We start from the raw sequence: 12,996 nt of genomic DNA, 5'->3' as shown, positions 1-12,996 counted from the left end.
AATCTGCTTGCCTCAACAAAGCGATTGTGCTTTTTTATGGGTTCCAAATGTATAAAGTAACAAAATAGCAACCGAATACATAAACTTATTGAAGTCTAAACAGAGCTAATTGGAGTGTAATGATGATTCGGAAAAAGTTAAATAGCTAATCAAATGAAAAAACATATATATTGTAAAATTGATGTGTATTAAATATGATTTAGCTCGGTTCTAAAATTTAAAAAAAAAAAAAAAAAATGAACCGGCCATAAAAATTTCTTTCAGTTTTTCTTCAACAATGTAGTTTTGTAAAAGCAGTTCGATTATTGAATTACAGTTTTCCAGTTATTTTTAATAGTTTGTTAATTTATTAAAGTTCGTTTTCAAAACGAAACGAGATTCGTTCCGGGTTGAACGTTGGTGTGAAAAGTCAACAAGATGATATTCCATTTATGACTTTATCATGTGCTTGAGTAAACCAGAAACCCTATCCAAGCCACAATGAAACAAGCATTTCTGATTTTGATTTCATTGTTGTTCTTGTTGTTGAGTAGTAGCAATCGGTTTGTGTTGCTAGCAGTAAAGCCAGAGTTCCATCATGATCAGTGCAAAGCTTGGCTTGTCCAATCCATTCCCACTGACATGCCTCAGCTCTCTCTCGTTCCCGGCGTTCTATCCACCGGTAAGTCGTCTATCACGCCTTGTTTTCATTAGGTATATTCGTTGATTACGCACGTATCAATTCGATTTCACTTCTGATTTTGAAATTGGAAAATTAGCATTTCTGGTATCAAATTTGAAATACGGATTGTTCTAGCGGTATGTAATCGTCAGATTGTTCGTAATAATTCTCATTCGAAATCTGTAACAATCGCATCGCTTTACCACTGAGAATCCGTTATGTTTCCTCATATTCGTCATTTATCCTCACCAGTAAATTCAATTTGTTTAACTTAGCACGTTTATGATTTAATGCATATGATCAGCGGACGTGTTTAGATGGTTAGCTGGAAACTCTTCGGACAAATTGGACATAATGGCACAGTACTGGCAACTAATAGCACAACCTAATGATCCTCGTTCTGGAGATTATGGATACTCTGAAGAAAGCATGAAGAATTTTGGTTCTGGTGATGGCTCAAGTGTATATAAATCCATTGAAGACGCTGCTGATCGTGATGTCAATGTTAGGTATACGCTAGAGATTTTATTGTTTACTTTAACATCGGTCATATCTATAATTTGTTCTACATTTTTACAGGCTTTTGCAGCATTCAGGAGTATATCCTGATTACACTGAAGAACCCTCTGCGCTTGCTTCAGGGAGGCCAAATGTAAAGAATGTAACCTTATTGATTAAGGATTGGTTTGAATCAGGTGTGCTCCATGCTAAGGTTTGGATATCAGATTCTCGAGATGTTTATATTGGATCTGCTAACAATGATTGGAAATCTCTCACTCAGGTAACTTTTTATAAATTTTTACAGTATAATTTTCAAAATGACTTGCTGATTTGTATTAATATTTGATTTTATAGGTGAAGGAAGTTGGAATCTATCTTGTTAACTGTCCAGATATAGCCAAAAAGGTTGAAATCTTCTATAATAACTTATGGAAACTCGGATCTTTGAATTCTTCTGATTACACACGAAAGATATGGGATCAACAATGGCAGATCAGTAGAACAGTACCTTGTTGGTCACATTTCATACCATCTAAACAAAGATGCAGGTATGTCAATAATTTGTTTATCTTTTTACAAAATTTTCATTACAAGTTAATCAATATCTCTGCAGATCTCCTCTTCCTCCTTATGTTGAAGTTCCACACACATCTGGCTATCCACTACTAACAGACCCTTCAACTTTCAAAACATCCATTCAAACCCCTGGATGCAATTATTCAAATTCAAAACCTCAATCAAGCTATCTCTCTTTTGCTCCACCAGAGGTCCAAAATCTTTTGGTCTCATTGATTCCATATTTGTAGTTTCATAATATGGTTCTATATGTTCATATAAATGCCATGATTTATGAACTGCAGCTCTCATTTGGGAAGTACCAGGCGGATGAACAGGCATGGATTGAAACAATTAAATCAGTAAAAGATGGTGAAACTGTGCGAATCAGTACCATGGATTGGCTTGGTCAGTCTGAATACTCAAAACAAACAATTTACTGGTCATCTTTATCCACAGCAATATCAGAGGTTCCATTCAATTTTTTCTTGTTAAGGCATTTTACATTTAGGTTTTTTTTCAAATAAATGAAAGTATGTTGGTATTTCTTTCATTTAACCTTTTAAACTATGCTGACAAACACAGGTCATCTTCTCGAAGCATGCAAAAGTGAAGATACTAGTAGCATACTGGTCACATTTTATAGCAAACACAGATCAATATTTGAAGTCTCTTCTTTATTCCAATAATCTATGCTCTTCTTCACCAGACAACAAATGTGCTGGGAAAATCGAGATAAAATACTATATGGTCCCTGGTTATAATTCAACTGGGGCTGCTGTTATTAATGGGACAAGTACAGGAAATAAGTATCCTGGTTTTGGTAGGGTTAACCATGGTAAATATGCGGTTAGTGACACGCGTGCACATATAGGGACAAGTAATTTGATGTGGGATTATTTTTACGCGACAGTTGGGGTAAGTTTTGGGACGTATAATCCGGGAATTGTGGGGCAGCTTCAGAAGATATTTGATGCTGACTGGGATTCTCCTTATGCTGTACCTGTTCAGCCGTTGCAGGATGGGCATGCTTTTTCAAGCTGAGGGGATTTAGTTTTCTTGCTTAGAATAAAGTTAGATTATGGCATTGTCAGTTGTGTATTTGGTAGGTGAATGTTATCGTTTGGACTTTTGCTTTTTCTTTTTTATTGTTTGTATCACTCAACAAAAAAAATTCAGCATCTAATGAAAAAAAACTACACATCATTTACTTGTATTCGATATAATATACCAATACACATCAGTTTTGAATTTCTAATATAAAATTATAATTTACTAATGCATAAGAGTCACAGATAAACAGTTGGATGAACTAGATCAACAACTCTAAAAATGGGATAACAAAATCATAATTAAATGGAAGGGTAATGGAAAGACGGTTATGAGGGCAAATTAAAGAATTATTTGAAGTATAGAATACATTACTTTCATTTACTTAATCAATGTGGTAATTATACAATTTATATAAAAAAGCCAACATTTTATTCTCTTTAATTTGGTAAAGGTATGAATATTAGTCTTATATAAATGTACATAAAGTCTTTTAAGTTTATAAAGTTATGAATATAAAGTAGCCATTCATCTAACAGCTCGAAAAAAAATTGAAAAATATAAAGTAGCCATTCATCTAACAGCTCGAAAAAAAATTCCGTTGCCGGGACTTGAACCCGGGTCTCTCGGGTGAGAGCCGAGTATCCTAACCAACTAGACTACAACGGATCTATGCTTTACGTTTAGCAATTCGATATATCAATTTACGTTTCTGATGTATGAACCCTTTACCTAGTTGTCGCCCCTGTGTCTCGAAATAAATTTTATGTTGGCACAATGACTGCACGTCTATCCTTCTTTTTTTTTTTTTTCTATACATCTTTTTATGCTACTACGAATGTTTTACGTGACAATAAAAATGTGATTGTTTTTAGACGTTCTATATTTCTACATTATTATTACAAATACATGTTATCCTTTTATCCCACCGTGATACTCAAACAACAGAAAAATCAACAATGTTTTAACAAAATTACATGTGATCTTCATATTTGTCTAGTATATTTGTTGACAAAAAATATCATACGTTTGTTGCATAAAATCTTTATTGATTGGACTGATTCGAGTTGTATTAGGATCAAACAGAAATATATACATCTTCTAATAAGAATCAAAACCAGTCGTATTGGCACTATTTTGTCCATTTCTTTTCTGATACATGACCCTTTTCTTTCTTTTGTATTATTTTTGCTTTCTATTAATCTAGATTTAGACAAACTTGATAATCAAAAGAAACTTATCTCAGTCACATTGTTTAAAAAGTTATACACTTCAATTAAAAGGCAATCCAAGCAGCATCCATGATGATAAGTAGTGCCAATCAATCAAATTCTGCTGTTCCCCACCCTTGACCTACCAATATAATTGAAAAAAAAACTACCATCTCTAAGAAACATTACATCTCATCATATTTAAAAAGTGGATAATATCATATAATATCAGACTATAGTTCACAACTCTGCAACCATTACATAAACATGGTCCAGGTTCACTCTGCTCCAATGCATAATTCTTTCAGTCAAAAAAAAAAAAAAAACACGTGTCTTCATCCGATTCATAAAAAAACAACAAGATGAAACACCCGCACACACACACACACAACCAACAAGTTTCTCTAAAGTTTGAAGTTATCATCATGTCCATAAAAGCATCAACAACATATGCTTTAAAAGCTTACGGATTAAGAGCTTGAGCATGATGACGAATGTGATCATCAATGAAAGAGGCTATGAAATAATAAGAGTGATCATAACCAGGCTGCATACGCAACAAAAGAGGAGCTTTCACATTCCTACATGCCTCATCAAACTTGTTTGGCAACAACTGATTCTCATGAAAAAACTTGTCATCATCTCCCTACACAAACAATAATAAACAAAGTTATAAGACTAAGGGGATGTTACCCAATTATATACAACTGAAAAAGATCAATTTTAATTTCCAAATTTCAACCTGGTCAATCATGATTGTAGCTGCAACATCATTGAACTTTTTAATCAGGCAAGTTGCATCATATTCCTGCATATTTCATGAGTTATTTCAAAGACTATGAACACGTGTTTCTTGTTGCTATATGCAAGAATTTATATTTAAAGATATATATACCTCCCAAGCAGTCTTATCATCACCCAAATAGTTTGTGAATGCCTTTTGACCCCATGGACAATTAATAGGATTCACAATAGGTGCAAATGCTGACACCGACTGCAAAAAGAAGAACTAAGATGAAGAAAAAGATCCCAATAAAGTGATAAACATCATATGATTATGAAACATCAAACATCAAACATACCTTGTATTTGTCTAGGTTCTTTAAATAGATTGTAAGTGCTCCATGTCCACCCATAGAGTGACCACTTATGGATGCCCTTGATGTATCAAGCTGAGGGAAGTTATCACTTAGAAGTTGCGGAAGTTCCTTGACTATGTAGTCATACATTTGCCAGTTCTTCCATTTCTCCACAGTAGCATTAAGATAAAATCCAGCACCTGATTTAAATGTAAACATTTTCAAGTCAAACTTTTTGTTTCTGGTTATTTTTTGCACCAAGAAGAGATACAAAGACATTAACTAATAACTAATAATATTAATATAAAGTTTTTGATTTCCTGTAACATACCAACACCAAAATCATAGCTGTCTGCTTCCCCCTCCACATTTAGGCCTCCTATATCGGAACATAAAGAGCTAGTAATTTCCATGATCTTAAGTAAAAACCAGATATATGAAAAAAAGGTTTCAAATGAAAAAAGAAATGGGTGAATTACTTGGAGATGTATCTGGAACAATTAAAGCAATGCCTTCAGTTGATGCAACTCGCTGAGCACCTGACTTGATAATGAAGTTTTCATCATTGCAAGTAAGACCGGAGAGCCAGTATAGTACCTAAACCATAACCAAATATTGAAGTCTGTTAGAACACTTTTACCCAAACAAGGAAAGAAATTTGTGATGAAATTTATTAAAAGATAACAATATGTATTCTCTTTTCGTATTTGTTGATGTATGTATGTGTGGTTAAGGGCAGACATATATGTTTTCTTGCATGGATTTGTATATTAACATAGATCCCCTTTTCATCCCTCTATGTTTAGCCCTAGTGATTATACTTCTTGTTTTCCCAGACATCTAAAAGCAACTAAGATCAAAATGACTAAACTGCACAAACCCCACGATCGAAAACCCTAAACCAAAACAGTAAAACAACGATCTAATAACAAATGTCATAAAATGATAAGCAGTAAACAACCTAAAACACTTTTAAAATGTAAGCATGTAAACAAAATAAGGATCAACGAGTTGTTGACTTATATGGCGAAGTAGATTTACAGGGAATCTTTGATCAGGAGAAGTTGAGGGAGGGAAATAGATGTGGAAGTTCATAGAGCAACCGAGGGTCGGGGATTGATGCTTGTATCGTTTGTTGAAACCTTCAAACATTTTGGAGCTGCCGATTTCCGTTGGTTTGCTGCTCGCCATCGTTGTTGCTTTGGTTGTGCGTTTTGGATTTGTTGGTGAGATGATGAGATTGAGTGCTGCTGTTAAATGTTAGTAAGAAAAAGGGTTTTTATATGTGGGGAGTCGAGCTCGCTATGAACCACATAAGCCCCTGTTTAGATTGATAAGGTGGGCGTCTCTTCTCAATAATTTTGTAAGTTTAGGTGATCCAATTATCTACAAGACAAAAGCGCAACACATTCAAAAGAGTTTGAATCATTATTAGTGCTCTAAAATTTTTATTTTGTTGTCTTTTTGTTTAATTTATTTTGATTTTTTTCAAAAGACTCAAATGCACAAATGGTCTTGTGGTTTGTCGAAAATTGTCATTTTGGTTCAAAAAGTTTGGACTAGCACCGGTGGTTCAAAACTTTCATTTTGTTGCGTCTTTAGTCCAATCTATTCTGATTTTTTTTTCAAAATGACGGATTTACCCATGTTAATATGATTTTCTCTTTTTTCTTATTTGTTTTTCTGACTTTCAGATTTAAAAAAAAAAAAACAAGAAAATAAAAATAAATCTCTCTCTCTCCTGGTTTTCAGATTAAAAAAACCAAAAAATAAAAATAAAAATAAAAGTCTCTCTCTCTCCTGATTCTTAGATTAAAAAAAACAAGAAAATAAAAATAAAAATAAATCTCTCTCTCTCTCTCTCTCTCTCTCTCTCTCTCTCTCTCTCTCTCTCTCTCTCTCAAGTCATCGTCTGCCTCCCACATCTAAAACCTTAACACCATTAATCTTCTTTGGTTTTAGTGTATGGGTATGAAAATCAAAAGAAATTTGGCCTCAAACCATAAATATGTTCCTCTCATCCCCCTTGCATATGATTCAACTTCAGCGTCTCCCCACTCCGCCACCATCACCTTTCTCCATCCAGTTGGAGACGTTCATAGCGACATTTGATTCAAATCCCTTGTGCATCTGATTCAAGTCCACCGACGAACTATGCTTCTTCATCTACCTTCTTCTTCATCTGCTACCAGGGGCGGAGCTTCAACATTTTATTTGGGGGGCCGGAAATATAATATGTATAAAAATCGATGAGCAGGGGGGGTCACAGTCAAAATTTTATATTTTTGGGCCTAATATGTATAAAATTAAAGTATAGGGACTAATTGTGATAAAAAAATCAGGGGGGGGGCCACAGCCCCCCCCCCCCTAGCCCTAATAAAGATCTGCCCTTGTCTGCTACTACCTCACAGATTTGGGATGTTCGTGGCGGCTAGGGTTTCATGGAGACTATTCCCATCTGATGGTGGCGCTATGGTTTGGACAGGCGGCACAGCTAGGGTTTCCAGCGGTGGTGATGAAGAGTTCGAGTTCTTCGTGTAGCCGAGATCTAATCGTTGTTTTTTTCCAATATTTCCACCTTTACGACGAGCTCGATTTGGCTGTAAATCGATTTTAATGGCGGGTTGAAGCCGATTGGGTTTTCTATTCAGGTTACTGATCTTTCTTACGATCATATTTCAAGGGAGAAACCAAATGTTGTCCAGTGGATCCTGTCAAATGGGTGTTGTTTCTTGATCGGTGATGTTTCTTGATCTATCCCATACACACAAATCGATTACAGATTTGTTTTCTGGGTTTTTTAGTTCCAGAAATAATTTTGAAGAACATACGATTTCATATCATTTTATGGGTTTTTTTGGTGCTTCACATTCGATTTTAGGATTTTTTTTTTTTGTTTATTTAGTTCCAGAAATGTTTCAAATTTATGAGTTTGTTTGTTTTGTATGTGTGTTTTTTTTTTTTGAAGAACTTTAGAATTATGGTGTGTTTTGGATTGTGTGTGTGAGAGAGAGAGAGAGGGAGGTATATTTTTATTACTTTTTTTAATCATAAAAATATTTAAATAAATAAAAAAACTGAAATATAAAAAAACAAGGGTAAAATCGTTATTACAAAAAAGTTTAAAGTAATTGGACCAAACTCGCAACAAAATGAAAACTTTGGACCTCTGGTGCTAGTCCAAACCTTTTTGGACCAAAGTGGCAGTTTTAAGCTAACCACATGGACCATTTGTGCAGTTTAGTCTTTTCAAAATGACAGATTTGCCCCTATTAATATGATTTTCTTTATTTTTTCTATTTATTTTTCTGATTTTCAGTTTTTTTTTTTAAAACAAGAAAATAAAAATAAATTTACCCCTAATAAACCCACCCAAATCCCACCTCTCTCTCTTTCTCTCTAATACTTCGTCGAAAACCACCCCTACTGTCGGAAACCACCGTCACCATCGGAAACCGCAACCATTTTCGCCAGAAACCGCCATCGTTGTCGCTGGAATATCTGAAAGACGACATGGACCACTTCGTCGGAACGCCGTCGATCTGAAAACCCTCGCTGCATATTTCCATATATGTTCGACACTGGAGCCGTCACCCTCTTTCTCAAGTCATCCTTCTCGGACTCGATTTCTAGCAGACGGCGATGGTGATTTCCAAATGGTTTGCACACGTTTACAAATTCGGGTGCCCCCTTGCATCGTCGTCGACGAATTGTGGCTCGAGTTTCCGACAAATTGTGGCTCAAATCTATCCTTCTCTGCTCGAGTTTCCTTCATCGGTGATGTCATATAATTCAAGAGTTCTTTTCCATTTTTCCAGTGGAGATGAAAGACGACATATATTTCCAGATCTGTTCTGGTGGTCGTTCGACGGCTTCAGAGAAGGCAGTGAGAATGGGAAGACGGAGATCTGCAAAGTCGTTTGGGAGCTAGGGTTTACAAAATGTAAACCACCTCAGATCTAGAAAGACGAAGACGAAAAAGTGATGGTAGTGGTTTTATATCTATGAAAAAGACGAAGAGGAAACCATCACCGGAAGTTCAGATAAATGATTTATTAATATATTACATGATTAATATATTAATTAGATATGGTAATAATTAATTAATAATTAATAAGAATTAATTTTGGGTTGAACAAAAGAGATGATCTAGAATCCTCCTAGCCTTGGACGGTTTTGGAGGCTCTTGATAGAGCTTCTAGAAACCTCCAACTGATAAAAGGAAACTAGATAATTACTGATTTGAAATATAATTATTTTAAGTTCAAATCTAGGATTTCTGGGATAATCATGCAGCTATATAAAGGGGATAACCCCTTGTGATTTTTGGTCACTCCTAACACACAAGTGAATTCTGAAAATTATATATATATATATATATATATATATATATATATATATATATATATATATATATCTCTTTCTCCCCTCTCTCCCTCAATCTTAGGGTTTTTGAGTTTTGGGTATGACGCATTAAAGGCGGCCATACTTTTGGAGCTAGTTTTTCAAGGATACTACTAGGCTTTTGGTTAGCTTGTTTCGAATCAAGCAAAAGGTAGGTGTTTCTATTCATGAAATTTGATTTCATAGGATTTTTAGTTTTTGTTTCATAAGTATGTTGTTATTAATTGAGAAAATACATAGATCCAATTTAGGTTGCTTGTACACTTAAGAGTAATGTGAAATTCCGCATGTACAAATTGATTGTAACCTGAAAACCCCAATAGGATCTTGATCCATCTTCTTTGCTCTTAGGCTTATTCATACACATATACAAGTTTCTTAATACTTGTCTTATCCTATTAAGAGATTATCTACTTCATAATGTCAAAATGATCACTTAATTGATCATAATTCTAACATTTCATTTTCTACTTCTAAATTCAATCCAAACAATGAACTATGCATCTCATATTACCTGATTCATTACACTCTAATCTCTAGTGCATCAATTTAACATTACCAGTAGTTAGGGTTTCAAACCCTAACTTCTCATTTATAGATTTCACCTTGGAAATCACATATAGAGCTTGTTCAAAGCTCCTAAACACTCTTAATGGCATCAATAACAAGCTTCCTTAAAGTAATCTTTCACATTTAAGTCAAATTCAATAATCACCATTAAATCCCTAAAATCTCAAGGATGAAGAAGATGATTACCTTATGAGGTTTCAATGTCTAATCAAAGCCACAAGCCCCCTTCATCACTTCTTGATCCTTCTCCAAATCTCAAAATCGCTAGAGCTTGGGTATGGAGGGTTTTGGGGTGCATTATGACGAGAATGACGGCTTAACAACCTTTAATCTGTTTGCGACACTGCTCTGCGGTGGGTCTCTCACCGCATTGTGGTGCGTCTAATGAACTCGCGTTCATCCTCTATCCGAGCCGCAGTGACTTTCCACAACAACATTCTACTTTTTCCACTGCGACGTGTAACGCTTGATCCAGGTATTATTTATTTCTCAATATTTTAGGGTTTGGGCTGGAACTCGACGAGCGAGGGAGCTTCAAGTCGTCGTGTAGGAATCTTTTTCGACGCGGGATTAAGGGTCTACTCGACGAGTTGGAAGGCCCCAGCTCGACGAGTTGACGTTGGGGATGAAAACCCTAATTTTTTGGGCATTGTTGTAACACCCCATTTATTAAATAAATAAATAAATAAATTGATGAGTGTACAGTAGCCCTAAAATCAATAATTATATAGCAAGGCATTGGTATCGAGGGTTAATTGTTACAATTTCAGAAGTTGGGGGTTAAAAGTGTAAGTTATGGATTTAATTTGAAAAGGGTTTTCAGTGGTCAGGGTGCATTTGGTAATTAATGGGCTTAAATTGAAAAGATTGAAGGCGTGGGGGGCTGATTTGGAAATTTAAGGACCTCGTATGAAGGGACTTTTGAAGTCAGGGTTCAAAAGGTAAAAATTCGGATTTAAATTGAATACAAAATTGGGAGGAGGGACTAAAGTTAGACAATTGAATTAAAGTTTGAAGGGATGCGGGATTAGAACTTGGCAGTTGTTCCCTCCTGTTATGTTGGAGATGCAAACCCTAACCCCACCATTTTACTCCATCCGCCACCACCCTTCGTAACAGCCTCAGTCGCCGCCTTCGTCACCATGCCGTCCGCTGCTGCTGCCTCGCCATTGTAGCGCTGCACCTTTGCCGTCTAATAGCCACCGAAGCCTGTTGCCGGAGACGTCGTGGCAGCCGGAGACATCACCGAGACCCACAATCGAAGCTGTGTTCGGCGGATTGGATTCGCAAATGGTCGGAAATCCCTGGTAAGACCCTCTGCCATTTCTTTCTCCCCTCTCCTCCGTCCCTTTTCGTGCATGCTCGACGTCAGACGCGTCACCGCTGCCGCCGGTGACCTTCTGACCGCACCTACTACCTTTTTCCGGTGACGGCAGCCACCTGTGAGGTGGCTGAATATAGAAACGGTCAAGTAGTTAGGCTGTTCACGGCTTGGGAGGTTCTATGTGCGAGTTATTGGCCGGAAAACCCACCACCACCACCTCAAGGTGGTGGCTGCCGCCACTATCATTGTTTCTGCCACCACCAGCCACCGTGAGAGGTGGTTGTGTGTGCGTTATTGTGTGTGGGAGTGGGTATTTTATGGATATGAATTTGAATACGCGATTTTTGAGTCAAGATTCCAAGCCACCACCATTGGAAATGGTGGCTACCACCGCCTGCCGCCGTGAGCCGCTGCTGACCACCACTGCCCAAGGTGGCAGTGGGTGGTGCCCGGCCTAGTAGAACCCTAGTGGGCCTAAAAGCTTAATGTTGGGCTTGGTTGGTTCACTACTGAGCTAGAAACCCTAATTAGGGTTTAGAAAACCCTTATTGTGAGTTTGATGGTTTGGGCCTTTTCGGACCCGCGTTTGGACCAGTGGACTGTAGTTATGACTCATTCTGATTCCATTGTATGATTACCTAGAGGAATAATGGACTTAATGGGTTAAGTCCTTAATGGGTTAAGTGAGAACACTTAACCCTAATCATCATTTCATGTGAAAACCCTAATTTTGTTGGGTTGGAGTTGGGCCTCCTGTTGGGCCTAGATGTTTTGGACTATTGATGGACCATCCAGGAACAAGTATAAGGAATAGAGTATTAGACTGGGCTATAGGATAAGGCCCATTGGACAGGCTTGGGCCCAATTTGGAAAATTGGGCTATAGATGGGCCATAACTGGGCCTTGAAGATTATGAGGTATTGGAATATTGGATTTCCAAGTGTTTGGACCAAAATAGATGGTTGGTCCATTAAAGTAAGACCATGTGAAGGATTTAGGCCCAATTCAGAAAATTGGGCCATAGTTGGGCTTTAGTTGATTATCAGACTATTGGGCCTTTGGATTGGGCCTTGGGTTTGAATCAAGCTAAGTTAGGGGTAAAGTAGTATTTTACCCAAGCAAGGACTTATGGATATGTATTTGGGATCCAATTTTTAATTGGGTTTATTTGGATGTTGACAGCTTGATGATCTGTCAGCCAGCAGCCCGGGATTTATTCGCGGGACTTCAGCAGTACGAGGTGAGTCCTCTTCCAGTAGGAACGGGTCTAAGGCACCAAGGTCGGCCCGTATATGAGATGTGATAGTAGCTGAGTGTGGGCGGGGCCCGTATCTCATTATTATTTGAGTATAGATATCAGTCAGATTATTGGATTGCTATACTTGTTGTCTGTGTGATGCTTGTATGTGTTGTTAGGAATGCGAGTGTGGGCGGGGCCCGTATCTCATAGTAGTCGAGTGTGGGCAGGGCCCGTATCTCATAGATAGCTGATATGGTACATATTTATATGCTAGTGATATTTGTTGTTCGTTTAGAGCTTGTATGTATTTTCATAGTAGCTGAGTGTGGGCGGGGCCCGTATCTCATAGTAGCTGAGTGTGGGCGGGGCCCGTATCTCATAGTAGCTGAGTGTGGGCGGGG

At 37.1% G+C, this 12,996-nt stretch overlaps 2 protein-coding genes and 1 non-coding gene across 3 annotated transcripts; 1 reads left to right on the top strand and 2 right to left on the bottom strand.

The window, feature by feature from the left end:
• Nucleotides 1–365: 365 nt before the first annotated feature.
• On the top strand, nucleotides 366–2,933 carry LOC145134375 (uncharacterized). The gene is made up of 7 exons (XM_079069230.1): nucleotides 366–661; nucleotides 966–1,170; nucleotides 1,241–1,442; nucleotides 1,517–1,710; nucleotides 1,776–1,929; nucleotides 2,023–2,187; nucleotides 2,303–2,933. The coding sequence occupies exons 1-7, from the start codon at nucleotides 481–483 to the stop codon at nucleotides 2,759–2,761; spliced, it is 1,560 nt and encodes a 519-aa protein (XP_078925356.1). The 5' UTR covers nucleotides 366–480; the 3' UTR covers nucleotides 2,762–2,933.
• Nucleotides 2,934–3,363: 430 nt separating this feature from the next.
• On the bottom strand, nucleotides 3,364–3,436 carry TRNAE-CUC (transfer RNA glutamic acid (anticodon CUC)). The gene has a single exon. It is a non-coding gene; the product is annotated as a tRNA-Glu (tRNA).
• Nucleotides 3,437–3,990: 554 nt separating this feature from the next.
• Nucleotides 3,991–6,383, bottom strand: SFGH (S-formylglutathione hydrolase). The gene is made up of 8 exons (XM_079068462.1): nucleotides 6,099–6,383; nucleotides 5,537–5,654; nucleotides 5,389–5,436; nucleotides 5,061–5,257; nucleotides 4,874–4,972; nucleotides 4,721–4,786; nucleotides 4,446–4,624; nucleotides 3,991–4,120 (listed from the first exon to the last, which is right to left on the bottom strand). The coding sequence occupies exons 1-8, from the start codon at nucleotides 6,246–6,248 to the stop codon at nucleotides 4,093–4,095; spliced, it is 885 nt and encodes a 294-aa protein (XP_078924588.1). The 5' UTR covers nucleotides 6,249–6,383; the 3' UTR covers nucleotides 3,991–4,092.
• Between the last annotated feature and the right edge of the window lie 6,613 nt (nucleotides 6,384–12,996).

This window comes from Lactuca virosa, chromosome 8 (assembly GCF_052849685.1).
Source record: "Lactuca virosa cultivar CGN04683 chromosome 8, Lactuca_virosa_CGN04683_v6, whole genome shotgun sequence".
Taxonomy (NCBI): Eukaryota; Viridiplantae; Streptophyta; class Magnoliopsida; order Asterales; family Asteraceae; genus Lactuca; species Lactuca virosa.
This window is presented reverse-complemented; position numbering and strand designations above follow the sequence as displayed.

Excerpts from the sequence above, each read along its gene's own strand:
- LOC145134375 (XM_079069230.1), top strand. The coding sequence starts at position 481 with ATGAAACAAGCATTTCTGATTTTGATTTCATTGTTGTTCTTGTTGTTG. Across the intron at positions 1,171-1,240 it reads GATCGTGATGTCAATGTTAG|GCTTTTGCAGCATTCAGGAG; the intron begins GTATACGCTAGA and ends ACATTTTTACAG. Across the intron at positions 1,930-2,022 it reads TCTCTTTTGCTCCACCAGAG|CTCTCATTTGGGAAGTACCA; the intron begins GTCCAAAATCTT and ends TATGAACTGCAG.
- SFGH (XM_079068462.1), bottom strand. The coding sequence starts at position 6,248 with ATGGCGAGCAGCAAACCAACGGAAATCGGCAGCTCCAAAATGTTTGAA. Across the intron at positions 4,973-5,060 it reads AGAACCTAGACAAATACAAG|TCGGTGTCAGCATTTGCACC; the intron begins GTATGTTTGATG and ends TTCTTTTTGCAG. Across the intron at positions 4,121-4,445 it reads CATGCTCAAGCTCTTAATCC|GTCAAGGGTGGGGAACAGCA; the intron begins GTAAGCTTTTAA and ends TTATATTGGTAG.